At 44.7% G+C, this 13,329-nt stretch overlaps 1 protein-coding gene across 5 annotated transcripts in view; it reads right to left on the reverse strand.

Annotated features, from left to right (window-relative positions):
• The window catches only part of TMCC1 (transmembrane and coiled-coil domain family 1), a 76,022-nt gene that overhangs the window by 39,954 nt on the left and 22,739 nt on the right, over positions 1–13,329 (reverse strand). The window contains exon 1 of one of the 5 annotated variants that reach the window (XM_058844821.1): positions 3,410–3,519. The exons of the other annotated variants lie outside the window; for them this stretch is intronic. Coding sequence (XP_058700804.1) covers positions 3,410–3,448 — 39 coding nt within the window. The 5' untranslated portion in view covers positions 3,449–3,519. Of the gene's footprint in view, positions 1–3,409; positions 3,520–13,329 lie in introns of those variants that run through there. 5 annotated transcript variants of the gene reach the window in all.

A 13,329-nucleotide genomic window follows, 5' to 3' on the forward strand; every position in this document is an offset into this window, starting at 1 on the left:
AAGTGTAGCCATGCTACAGCAGGTATCGGCTCTGAAGACAGTTTTACTGAGAACTCCCTGAGTACTCGGTAGGGAACAAATACATTCTGTCCTGTTGTATCTGCCAGAGACTAGAAGCAACTCAAGAGGTAAGAGACCTGAGGAAGCTGAGGCAACACTGCAGGCTTTTTTACTGTGTCAGTGACAAGGAGAAATGCAGCCTGTGCTGTCAAACACAGTCACCCCCTGTCATCCTCACACAGGTGAGCTGCTTTTAGCTCAGCTATTCCCAGGCTATTTCAACGTAACACACTGAAGTTCCTCTCCCATAAAGAAGCTCCCCAGACATCTGTGGCAACAGAGAGACTGTTTAGATGCTGATAAATCCAGATTGCACTTGAGAGCAAAAGAGTTTGGCCTGAAATTATGAATATTTTAATGTGCTGGTTAAAGGAATGGAGCATCAATCACAGTTCACAAAAATTGCCTTTCTTGGATTTTTCTTTCTTTAAATTGAACTTTACTTGGCTCACTGGAATCTTTCCCAGGAAAGGAGTACCTTTTGAAAAAGGGGATGCATGATAACCCAGAAAAACATCCTCAAATAAAGTTCAATTTGTCTCCATTATTCTTTTTTTCATAAATACAGCTAAAACATCTGAACAAATTCAAGTTGCATAACAGATGGATACAGTTTTGTACTATCACCCCAGCAATAAGGGATTTCTCCAAATGCAACACATCAGCAACAGCACTTCTTGAAATCTTGGGAAACAGTAACTGCAGGGCCTCTAAGGACTTCCAAACAGTAGGAGATAGAGAGCAGTTTGAACCAAAATACTTTGAAAACACTTTGGCTTCTTAAGGAGGAATGAAAAAAAAAAAAAAAAAAAGGCATGGAGACCTCCCACAGAACCAGAGGATGACAAGGTGAACAAACCAAATTTGGCCAGAGGAAGACATTTGTTAAACCACCCAAAAAAACCCCATCGAGTATTTTGCCTTTACATCTTAACAGTAAAGGTGCAATAATTGATGACTCAAATTCTTAAGACATACAGACATTTAATATGGCAAACTAACACAGAACTTAAGCAGTAACCCACAAATAATAAGCAGTGTTTTGGCATATGCGAAATAAGAAGTAATACTTGAAGATAGGTCTGTGTAAAAACTTTCTGAAATTCCTGATACAAAGTGGTTATCAAATGTAAACGTTTCATGAATTAAGATACAGTTAAGTGCTTATATAGCCCTCTCCAGAATAGTATTTTGAAATTGTATAGCCATTATGTAAATAAGAGAAAGGCATTAACCTCATTCATAGAAGGAAGATGGAGACTGGGATAGCTGAAATGATTTGATGGAAGCCATGCAGTGCAAATAGCCCCATGGAAAACCAGCTCTTGAAGATTAAAGCCTGGATCATGAAGCCATATTTCTCCTTCCTGCATGAAGTCCTACTTTTCCTTTGCTCAAGTTTTATAAGAACTGGTGGCAGCATTTTTCAGTTCGCAGCTCTCAAATCTGCACAGTCTCATTCTATTTGAAACCTCCACCATTAAATGGGGTTAGAAACTGCAATCTTGACCTTGCAGCTGCATAACACAGGCACACCACGTAATAATGTCCAATTGCACACAAGAAGCAGACACGCTCCGGGAGCAGGTGCTCCAGGTCCTACAAAAGGATTTTCCAACTCTGATGTCTAAGTCAGTGTCCATAAAAGAACCAAGATTTTCACACAAGTAACACTAATAAAGTTGGTATTGCAGTCTGGCAGTCATTGCCAGCTGATAAAGCTATCAGCAAAATTATACATATTTTCTATGCTTTCCTTCCAGCAGATGAAAGGTGCTTTGTATCACCATTTGCCTCTCTTCTGCCAAGGACTCCAACACACTTCTCAGTCCCATCTAAAGTGCAGCGAGGAGACAGGGAGATCCAGTCTTCATCCTACATCCAAACTGAGATAAACATAATCTCTTCCACCTGTTCATACAACTATACTTTTTATCTTGGTAAACAGAGACCAAGCTCTCGTTTTCTCCTTCAGTTCACCATACTATAAGAGTCATGCAACTTTAACAATTAAAACACAGAAGTTAAGAATACGTTGGGGCCAGACAAGTGTTTAAAGTAGGTTTGACACAATCAGAGCTAATGCAGTGCAAGACACAATTGTGTCAGACAAAACAAAAATGGAGAGAGCCAGAAAAACAAATTGAAAACTGTTCTATAGTAAAAAATCAGTGCAAACATTTTTCCAAATCACCCTGCCCACCTAGAAAAACAAGCATTCAAATGAAGTTATCCAAATGAGTTCATTTTAAACTATTCTGGCTGCCCTACATAAATAAAGCTTAGATACAAAGTTCCTTACTAACTAGATCAAGTCTCTTTTGAGGGGAAGATTAAACTCCAGAGTATCTGTGGAGACTTATACTGCTTGCAGACACAGCTTGACACATAACAAGGCAAATCCTTAAAAGATGCAAGTTTCACTTTTCCCTGAAATGGTCACAACAATTTCTTTAAGACGAGGAGATACTAAAAAAAAAATAATTATAAATGAATTAGAAAGATACCACATTATTGCAAAGCTGTAGCTTTTCCCAAGACAGTTTGCAGGATGTGAATTCTGACCTATTTTAAATGCTGATAACAGCATTTTAGAATTCCAATGACTGCATTTCAAAACATTTACAAATACACACACGGGGGTGGGAGGGACGGAGGAGAGCTTAAATGTAAACTGAAAATTCAGCTCGCCTTTTAAGAGTCCAATACTGTAACTCCTACATCCAGAGTCAAGTCTGCTCACTGGGAATGGTGTACAAACGATATACAAGAGGGCTGTGCTGGCAGCTCTAGAACCGTCCGTACCTGCAGTGTCCTACACAGACTCGCTTTTTTTTACTCAAGGATGGATTTTTCCAAATGTTTTTCCAACTACACACATTGTACTGATTCGGTGACAAACCGCAAGACTACAGCGATTAACTATTGTTTCTCTTAAGGCAGTTTCCTGAAACAAATTTGAACACTTTCAATTATTAAGCAGCAAAACGTGTACACGGCAACTCCTTTGTTCTGAAGGCCGTGTTGCCACTGAGGGCTGCTGAGCACGCACAGGGCAGGGCACACAGCCGTCCGTGCAGGTGTGTCACCCCGTTAAGGACCTTCTGCCCAGGACAAAGCAGACGCGTGAGCGCTGTCCCGGGCACCTCTCGGGCACACCCGTTATTCCCTGGGCCCCTCCCGCGTACCCCGGGCCGAGCGCTGAGGCTGCGCTGATGGCCACAAGCGGCACGGCTGCGGTATCAGCGGCCCCGGGCGGACCCCCGCCCGAGCCTTTGTGTCCGTGCCGGCGCCAACAAAGGCTCCCGGGCCGGGCGCGGCTCTGCCCGGACCCGCGGCTCGCACCCACCTTGGAGAGCTGCCTGCGCAGGCTGAAGCGCTGCACCATGGTCCGCCGCGGGCCCGGGCAGCGCTCAGCGGGGCGGCGGGCGAGGGGCGGCGGCCGGCGGCGCTCAGCGGGGACCGCGCATCCTCGGGCGCCGGGGCCGGCACCGCGTCCTGGCCCAGCGCTGCCCCGAGGAGCCCGGCGCTGGGCCGGGCCGGGCCGAACGGGAAAGGATAGGGTAGGTCAGGGTAGGGTAAGGCAAAGCAAGGCAGGGCGGGGCAAGGCGCTCCCGCCTGCCGCTGCGGGGGGCGGGCACAGGCACCGCCCCGGCACCGCCCCGGCACCGCCCCGGCACCGCCCCGGCACCGCCCCGGCACCGCCCCGGCACCGCCCCGGCACCGCCCCGGCACCGCCCGGCCCGGCCCTGGGGGGCTCTGGCGAGCGCTTCGCCCCCCCGGGATCCCCGTCCCCGAAGGGCGGCCCCGCCCCAGCGCTCCCGCCGAGCCCCCCGGACTCGGGCCCCACGCAGCCCCCGCTGCCTTCGCACTCTGTGGCACGGGAGTGCCAACTCTGCCCCGGGAATCAGCACAGAAGACCCCGCTGCAATCGCTAGAAAATAATTCAAGAAAGTATTTATCTCTCCCTGCCATCAATGTACAGTAAAGATGTGTGGTAAAACAGGTGCACTTGAAGTGCTTCAAATGCCACAAGAGCGGCTTTCAGATCCTGAAAGTGTTCTTTCTCCACTCACAGCACTGGTGAGTGAGAGACACAGGACAATCTCGCAGAACAGGGATCTGCAGGACTCTAACCTCGCCTGGCAGCAATGCTCCGAGGGGCTGCATGAGTCCAGCAGACAGGATGGATACACACAGTGCCAGCCTGCGCTGTGCAGAGGGGCCGGCTCTCAACGCATGGGCTCAGGGACCTGCCAGGATGTTCATAAACACACGAGGTAAGCTGAAAACTCCAAACACAATGAGGAGCTCAAAATACCTGGAAACAAGTCTGTTTCTGAAGTAGTTCTGTTTCAGCATTTTGGTTTTGGATTTCATAGAATTTTATTTCCAACTCATTTTGTAATTGCCTCCTGCATGCAATAGGAAGGGCTTGCTTTTTGCTCTATACTGAAATGGCCACGGCATTGATCACTCTGGTACATGGCATTACCTACATAGGAAAATAGTTTCTCAATAACTATCAGCAAAGTTACTGGATAGGGAACAGCTCCCATGCCACAGCATGTCCCTGATGAGTCTTGACTCAGCAACAGTGCTGGATTGTCCAGGACTGTGCTGCTCACTAGCACTCTCCTCAGGCCTCAGCTTCACTGGGCAGCAAGTACTGGCACAGTGGCTAAAAGGGATCCCATTCCATGCTCCAGCTATGACAAATCCGAGGCCCCAGATAGCACGGTATGTAGGGTTATGGTGTATACTTGGCTGTTAGAAGTCAGTCGTGCATTGACTCCATACAAAATCCCTCCCAATGGCAGGTACTAGGCAAGTACAAGTTACTGCCGTGCATGACTGCATAACCTTGTAGAAAAAAGAAGGTGTCTTAGGTGAGAATATTTGCCTTGTTAAGGAAAATGTTTCTAGACTATTTTTAAAGTCATCAGGTGATCTGGACACCAGAGATAGAGGAGACATTTGCCGTTGGGCCGTGGAAGGTTATGAGAAGGGTCAGTGTGGTTCTTTAAATAGACTTTGAAAGGAAAGTTACAAGAAGATTAAACAGAGGTATTTATTTCATAACTGTCATTCAAAAGTGATGCATCAATAGATGCATTCTTCAGCACCAAAATCCCAGCTGTGAAATGAGAGCAGGATTCAGTAGCATTCTGCCCCATCAGGGGTAACTCAGGGGTATTGAATGCAGCTAAGTTCTGTAGAGGGGAAGTATTCCCTGCCAGAACTTGGACTCCTTTTCAAAATGTTCTCCTTTTTTGAAATATATAGACAGTACATTACTTCCTGTTACCAGGCCTCAGTTTTGTGATTACCACAGAGAGCTGACCGCACAGAAAAGTAAAGGGACTGGGACACTAGAAACACCTCCTTGTACTGGCAGAGGAGACACCAGATGCTCAATTCTGCATCTAGCAGCTGCATCCTCCTCCTCCCTGAACTGGGTCAGCACTTCTTGTTCTGCAGTTTGGCTATATTCAGAAGCCTCATGCACACCGTTCAATTCCTACTGCAGAAAATCCATACCACCACCTTGAACAGCCTGTGTGCCAGGAAAGCTCACATGCCTACTGCTGCAGAAAGCAACAGGGCAAGTGTGTGTAAGATGAGAATGAGAGTGTGAGTGTAGGAGTGTGTGAGATTGTGAGAGAGTGTGAGAGTGTGCACACATGACACAGTCACCACAGCACTGGAGTAAAAGGCTGGAGCCAGGACAGCCAGCTGGCCATGCCACCTTATCTGCTGCATCCAAACCTCCCTGCTTCCAGGCTGCCTGACAGCAGATACCAATGGCTCTGGGCAATCAGCCTTGCACCTGCTGGCCGTGGTGCCCAAGATCCTGAGGACTACCTGGTACCTCCACTGTCCTGCAGCTGGGACACAGGGAACCTCATTTCCTCCACAGACACTCAGCTCTCCCGTCCCCACCAGGTTCCTGTGGCTCAGAGTCTGGGTCTGAGAGATACAGATAAGGAATGGAGCCAGCTTGGCTGGGATATAATCCACATCAGACTGAGATGGGACTGCCAGATTAGTAAAATTGATGATAGCAACATTCTCTTTTGTCTCTGGAGCCAAGGCCTCACATTCAGCATTTCCAAACTAATGTTTATGATCTTCACAGTTAATTAATGGCTTCTGCTCTGAACACATGAAGCTCTTTGCCTTAGTCTCCTGTTGCTGGGCTATTGTCAATTTTTTTTTTTTTTTTTTTTTTTTTTTTACCTTCCCATAGAAATTCATTCCTGTGTAATAGCTTAATTGGTGAATTCTTCTGGCTTTATTCAGGAACATGATGGAGAAAATAAAGATTTCAGTAAAAGGCACCAAATTTTATTTTCAAATTTAAAATTAACTTGACATAACAAACTAGTGCCTCTGGTTGATATCCTTTAATTCTAATTGTGTTTTGTGTTCTTATGAATCTTCTGTACCTTGTAACATTTTCTTTTTAAAAATGCTCAGTAAGAATAGAATTACTTTTTTTAATATCCCTCTCATGGAGATCTTCCACAGCTTTTTACTTGTAAATCAAATACACAGTTTTTAGCACCATATAAAGCTAGAAGAAATACGTTTGTATGAATGTTACATCAATGCTTGACACATGTAAATGAACAGGAAGGCATCTTCCTGATAACCCTTTACAGAGGGGCCTTTTGAGATAACCAAAAGAAGAGATATTTTCTTAATGCAGAGTGTTTGGAAGATTAAAATTTCATGTCTTGAAACCTACACATTCTCAGGATCAACCCTTTCAGCTTATTTTATATATATTTCAAAATGAAACACTTGGAGACACCTCAGTGCTGTGGACTGATGACAGCGAGCCGCAGGTCTCTGCATGCAGCAGGGTGTGAGCTCCCCCCGAGTTCGCTCCCCTCGGTCCAAACTGCCCCGCTCAGTCCCGGGCAGAAACCACCACCGAGAACCGCGCTGGTGCCACACCTCCACCTCCACCACAACAGCCCAGCACCTGCTCCTGTCACTGCCTGCGAGGGCACTGCACACAACATCTCACTCCATCCCGCTGCTCTGGGTGCAGACACCTTCCGCTAAGCCTCATGTAACCTGACCATGAACTCTTCCAGGTTTGGGGTCTATCAAAGCCCTTCACGTTTAAGGATCACCAGAAACTCACATATTTAAAAGATGCCATGTCCTTCTAAGAAAATTCTCATCAAGTTCATAAATGAAGTTGATTGAGAGAAGCCTACATCCCCTACTGCAGCACCTTGGCTGCTGACAGGTGCAGCAACCAAGCTCCTCTCGGTCCTGAACACGGCTAACCCAGGCCTCCACATCTGCTTTAGTTTAGGCAGTCTTACTTTGGGTAAGACTCACCTGTTCTGCCCAGATTCAGTGCTGGCAAAAAGTGGGACATGGACATAACACTGCTTAGAGTAAAAATTACTTCAGTTTTTTCAGGGACCGTATTTCTGTTCCTGGCCAGCACCAGTTTGCTGCTTGAATACAGCAGATTTCCACTTCTCATGAGAAAAGTCACAGCATTCCCATAGTTGTAAAATATTTAAACATGCTCCAGTAAAATATCCTTCCTTCCTGCACACCATTTGGAACTAGGAGATTAGATTAGCTCTTTTATTCAGGCCTTCCACTGGCAAACTGCAAAAGGCAGATAAACACACACAGTGGTGCCACAACCCTTCCTAATCCTAGCACCCTGGCAGGCTGTCATGGTCCACTCACTGTCTTCCCTCTCTGCCACCCTCTTCCTAAATGGGCTACTGCAAAGCCCAAGTTTTATTATTTTAACATTAATTTCCAACTAAATTACACTTAGAATTTCTACATAACTGTTTCAGAAAGCACTCATGACAACTTTGCAAAAAGGATGACAACTAAGATATACATCACAGTCAAATCTACAATTAGAAATTACTTAAAATGTTTTTGAGTTGCCATGGAATTTGATATTAGCACAGTAACTATCATAGACAGTGTTGGTACAGTGAACAGGCAAACAAAGCATTGACTTTGGTGACATCCCCGCAGGTAAAGACAATAGGGATAAAAATGTTTCGGCCCCTTTCCCAATGGCTCAAAATCACAATTTTATTGAATTTACACCAGTACTAAGAGGGATTTGGGGATGATCTTGGATGGTATTCTACGGTGGAAGACGGGGACCAGTCAAAAACATTGGTGACACATCTGCAGTGGTTCTGTGACCTGCTGCAGCATGCACCTATCTCCAGAGCTTGCTCCATCAGGTCTGCAGAAGATGTAGCACTGAGTTTTAACAGCACTGCCTACAGAGGTTACATTTTTAGCCTTATAAGTGAGCAACCAAGTAACCTCCCAGCGAAGGACTCCAGTTGTTTACAGCTTGAGGTGTTAACACCTCCACCCTGCCCAGAGCAACATCACTAACTGTAGGAGCTGGAGAATGCTGGAAGGGCGAGTGTAACCTGAGTGAGCGAAGGGATTATAAAATAAGAAGTGTGTGTAGAACATTTTAACACCAATAATGTTTTTCCTTCTGTAAAAAAATTAGATCCGGACTAATAATGATGGGACCCTTCAGATTTCAGTTATACTAAAATTAAATTATCCCTTCATAGGAACTGTGCAAGTTAGGGCTGGTTGAACATGATTCAGTTGCATATGTTGAAAGTGAAAATATTTTTAATGAAATAATTTTTAGTATTTCTAGTCCGTTACAGCCAAAACTACAAAATGTTTTACTTCAATCAGTTACAAAAAAAAAATTAGCAAATGCTCACCACCAATATAAGTTGAACGGGAGAGCCAACACTAGAGTATGGTGCTAAGATTGCTTGGGGGAAATGGGTTAAAGCCAAAGTCATCTTTCAGAGATCCGAGATATACTGTTCATAGGCACAGCAGACTTACCACATGGTTTTAATGTTATAAAAACTCTATATTTTGCCCTTTCACAGGTGATTGTCCCAGGTGTATTGCACGGTGTTTAGGACAGAGCAATTTGCATAAAGTTTGTGGCAAATTTAAGACTATTTACAGGTGGAGAGAAACTGTTCATTCTTTCACAACTGTGCTACGTATACTGAAAGGATGGCACCTTACTGTCTTGTTTATGTTATCATGCAGTATGCAGACCAGTGTGAGCACTTGGAAGGAGTCACTGTAAGTAATTAAGAAAAGCAAGTTTATTGCTGGTAGTTTTTTGCTACACATGGGATCGACATCATCTGGAAAATATTGATGCAGCTGCAAGCTGAAGACTGTAACTCATGCCAAAAGTATATATAATCATTTTCTAAAATGTGGACATTAACAGAATATAGATTTTAATATGGATTGATAACCAGAATCCAAAAATATTTGAAATATTTATGAAAACTTATTGTCAAAACTGACAAGTGGATGAGGACATGTGAAGCTGTGTCAGGATACAGTAGGACTGAAGTGAGTGGAGCCTTGAAAAGCTGTTCCATAAGAATTCCACTGCAGAACAGTAAATCCTTTCTCTCATCATTCCTGTAGCCCTAAGACAAGCAAATGGCAACCTGAAAATGTCTGGGCCTATGGAGGCAAAAAGCTGTAAATCCACCAAACAACTTCATACTAAATTAATGCAAGTTGGTCTGTCTTCTCAGTGATGCCAGAAGGTGTCAGCCAAGGGCTTCCACCAAACATTCCAAGCCAATTCCCTCCAGAACCTGAACTGAATAACCTGACCTCACTACAGCCATGCTCCAACACCAACTGGTGTCATGCCCTGGTGGCAGCAAACCATACAGAGACCTCAGCAGTAAGAATCCAAATAAATGAGATTCCACGAGGCCAGATGCCTGCTCCTGCGTGTGGGTCACAGGCATGGATACAAGTCCATCTGGACACAACTGCTCACCAAAGTACCAGTAACTTCCTATCTCTCAAACATCAATGTTGTTCTGGTTGTGACACAAAATTAATTACCCCACAAAAAGCTCTGTAAGTACATAAGACCCAAATGAGATTTGTGCAGACTCAATCATTTCCAAACAACCACAGTCCTGATTTTCTCAGCTCAGTGGGTTGCCTCTACAAGAAAAGATTTATGCAAAAATATTTAGACTGCTTGAAATAAAAGCCCAACTGAAGTATCTCAGTAAGATTCCAATTATTACACTTTCAATCCTATGACAATCTCATTTCTCAGCTTCTATACAAAACCTAACATGTGGCAGGATTATCACACATGCAAATATATGTAAATGAGATATTCAGAAAAATCTGATCTGTTGCTTTGGGATAACATTTTGCCCTTCTATTTCAACAACAAATTGAGAAGACAGAGAATGGAACAATACTGTGAACTAAAAACATTTTGTGTGCAGCAGATTATTAAGAACTTACTCTCCCTTATGCCACAAAGTACTCAATGTCCTTCATTCCCACTGAGAGTGGAGGACCTCATCACCCCAGAATCAGGCTCATCCAAAACTCATTATTCTGCAGAACCATACAAACATGAGTGAGTTAACACAATATCAATCCACGTACAGGCAGTTAAAACAGCAGCAGAGCTTTCCACCTTTAACTGAAAGGGACTATTGCAGCCCTTGCTAAACTGACAGCTGCTCCAGGCTTAACCTAGCTCTTCACATAAACCAGTGCTTAAAGAAGAGATTGTATTATGCTTTCGTTGTATGCTAAGAGAACTGCTAAATTCTCTGAACAGCCTGAGCAGGCAGCTCTGCTGCCTCCGTGAGCCCCAGTGACAATGCAGTAACACTCCAGCCCTTGGCCCAGGGGCTTTGCAGAACAGACAAGAAATAAAGACTCCTCTCTCCAAAACTTTGCAGCATCCACATATAAAACATGGGGAGGGAAAAAAAATACCAACACCTAGCCAAGCCAACCCCCCACTTGAGTTAACAATACAAGACTTTGAGGAGATCACCCTCCCGAGCTAGTGGGGGCAGTGTGTGTGTAATGGGGTTATTGACATGAAAAGGGAAGTGTAGGTGTATCTAATCAGTGGACAGCTGGAAACTGACCGTGCCATGTGAAATAAGGAGGCTGGGGAAAGATGAAGCTCCTGAAAAAGGAAGAGTAAGACCTAAGAAGACATGCCAGAAACTCCAGTTCAGGAGTGAAAAACACACATTGGCTACAGCTGTTTTTAAAAATGCAACTTAAATGACAAAATGGTTCACAGCACATGGGGAAAGATGACTTCCATCTGGTTCATATAGCTGGAACAAAGACACCAGGAAAAAAAGGGGTGAAAAAATGGTGATGGGATAGGAGCTTTAAGATGTTAAAACAGTCCAAGACAGAACAAAGGCAAGAAAAACTAATATTTGTTTAGCAACTTTTCCTTGCACACATCACTCTGCATGTGACGCAGGCAGAAAGGGGACTCTGAGGAGCAGGCTGGAGAACCCAGCTCTCCTGCATCTGAGCCCTGCCTTTCCACAGCTGCCCCATGGTGGGAGGCTGAGTTTCTTAGTATACCAAGAAATTTAATTGCAAAATTTCCTTTTGCACTTTAGCAATTTACCTCTTTGTCGTGGTTTTAAAGCACTAGTTAAAAAATCAGTAGAAAACTTACTCGTTTTTTGCCGTGAGATATGGATTAGAAGAGCAAAACAGGCTTAAAGTTTAAAAGGAATAAAGAAAGTTGATTAACAAAACTACAAGGATAAGAAACCAGAATAAAACCTCCAGAAACTTTTTCCCCACTACCCAACTATTCTCTTGTCTGACAACATAGAGACAAAACTTGGTGGTTAAAGCAGTCTCAACTTTGCTACAGTCTTTTCAGTGCTCTTTATAAAGAAAATGAGTTTTCTTTTGTCATTCTATGGAAAGTTTTCTACAAGAAAACAATTTTTTAATGGATTTTTATTCCCCTGATGCCAGCTGCCTGGAAAACTTTGCCATCAGGCTCTCTTTCTATTTCACACCACTCTTAAGTGTGTTCACAGACCATGAACTCAAAGAGTGGTATTTTAAGAATAAGTTACTCAAAGGAAAGGTTTTCTTCATCTGTCTGTGTGGTCATCTCTGAGAACAGAAGTTTTTTCATTTTTTCTCTGGAGGGCCACAAGTCTTCAACAACTCTCACTTTTCTTTCTTCGTTCCAGCAGTTCATGAGATTACAACTACTTCGCTATCTGCTCAGCTTTATCAATGGATTACTTTTGCTTAAATCTACACTTTGAAATACTTCATTCTCCCTGAAATACTTTTTTATGAATTAAAGGAGTTTTTTCAAAACATTATTGTTCATCTTCATAGCTTTAACAAAAGAATATTTCAGCTTATAAAAGCATCTCCTCTCCCTATCTGAAGCTTAATTTCTTCTTTCACTGGCTTTAATAGTTTATGTTGTCTCTTTACATGTTGATCACTCTCACTTTCTTCTCTCTAGAAAAAAGATTAAATCTGCAGGTTTCATCTGGGTAGGGGAAGTGTTAAAATCTGGCTCAAATTGTAACAGGTATTCATGGTCCCAGATTTCAGCTCAGCAGCACCCAGGCCGGGGCCACCCTGGGAAAAGCTTCAACCACCCCACTGGAACAGGAGCCGGAGGCTTCCCGGGAGGCTGCAGCAGAGCCCAGCCCCGGGCTGAGCCTGGGGGAAGCTCTGCAGGCTCCATCCCTGCCCTGGAACCAGAGGAAGCTCTGCAGGCTCCATCCCTGCCCTGGAACCAGGGGAAGCTCTGCAGGCTCCATCCCTGCCCTGGAACCTGGGGAAGCTCTGCAGGCTCCATCCCCTTCCCCTGGAAGCTGGGGAAGCTCTGCAGGCTCCATCCCTGCCCTGGAACCAGGGGAAGCTCTGCAGGCTCCATCCCTGCCCTGGAACCAGGGGAAGCTCTGCAGGCTCCATCCCTGCCCTGGAACCAGGGGAAGCTCTGCAGGCTCCATCCCCTTCCCCTGGAAGCTGGGGAAGCTCTGCAGGCTCCATCCCTGCCCTGGAACCAGGGGAAGCTCTGCAGGCTCCATCCCTGCCCGGGCCGCATGGCCTGTGTGGGGAGAGGTGAGACGGGAGCCAGCTGCAGCTCCATTACCTTTCAAAGCTGGAAACGAAGAAAAGCCAGAAATTCCCAGGCTTAAGTTTTTAAAAGGTGGTGTTCACAGGTTGATCTCACCTTTCAATACACAAAACTACTGTCAATTTTCAGAAATGGCCAGTTATTGGCCAGGAGAAAGAATTCTCATCAGCTTCTAGCAGCCTTAACTTCCATAAGTGTCTCTTATTTTTTTTTCTCCTTAAATGCCAATCCATCACTCTCTTGAACATGGCCAGGCTGATAAG

Source organism: Poecile atricapillus, chromosome 9 (genome assembly GCF_030490865.1).
Source record: "Poecile atricapillus isolate bPoeAtr1 chromosome 9, bPoeAtr1.hap1, whole genome shotgun sequence".
Lineage (NCBI taxonomy): Eukaryota > Metazoa > Chordata > Aves > Passeriformes > Paridae > Poecile > Poecile atricapillus.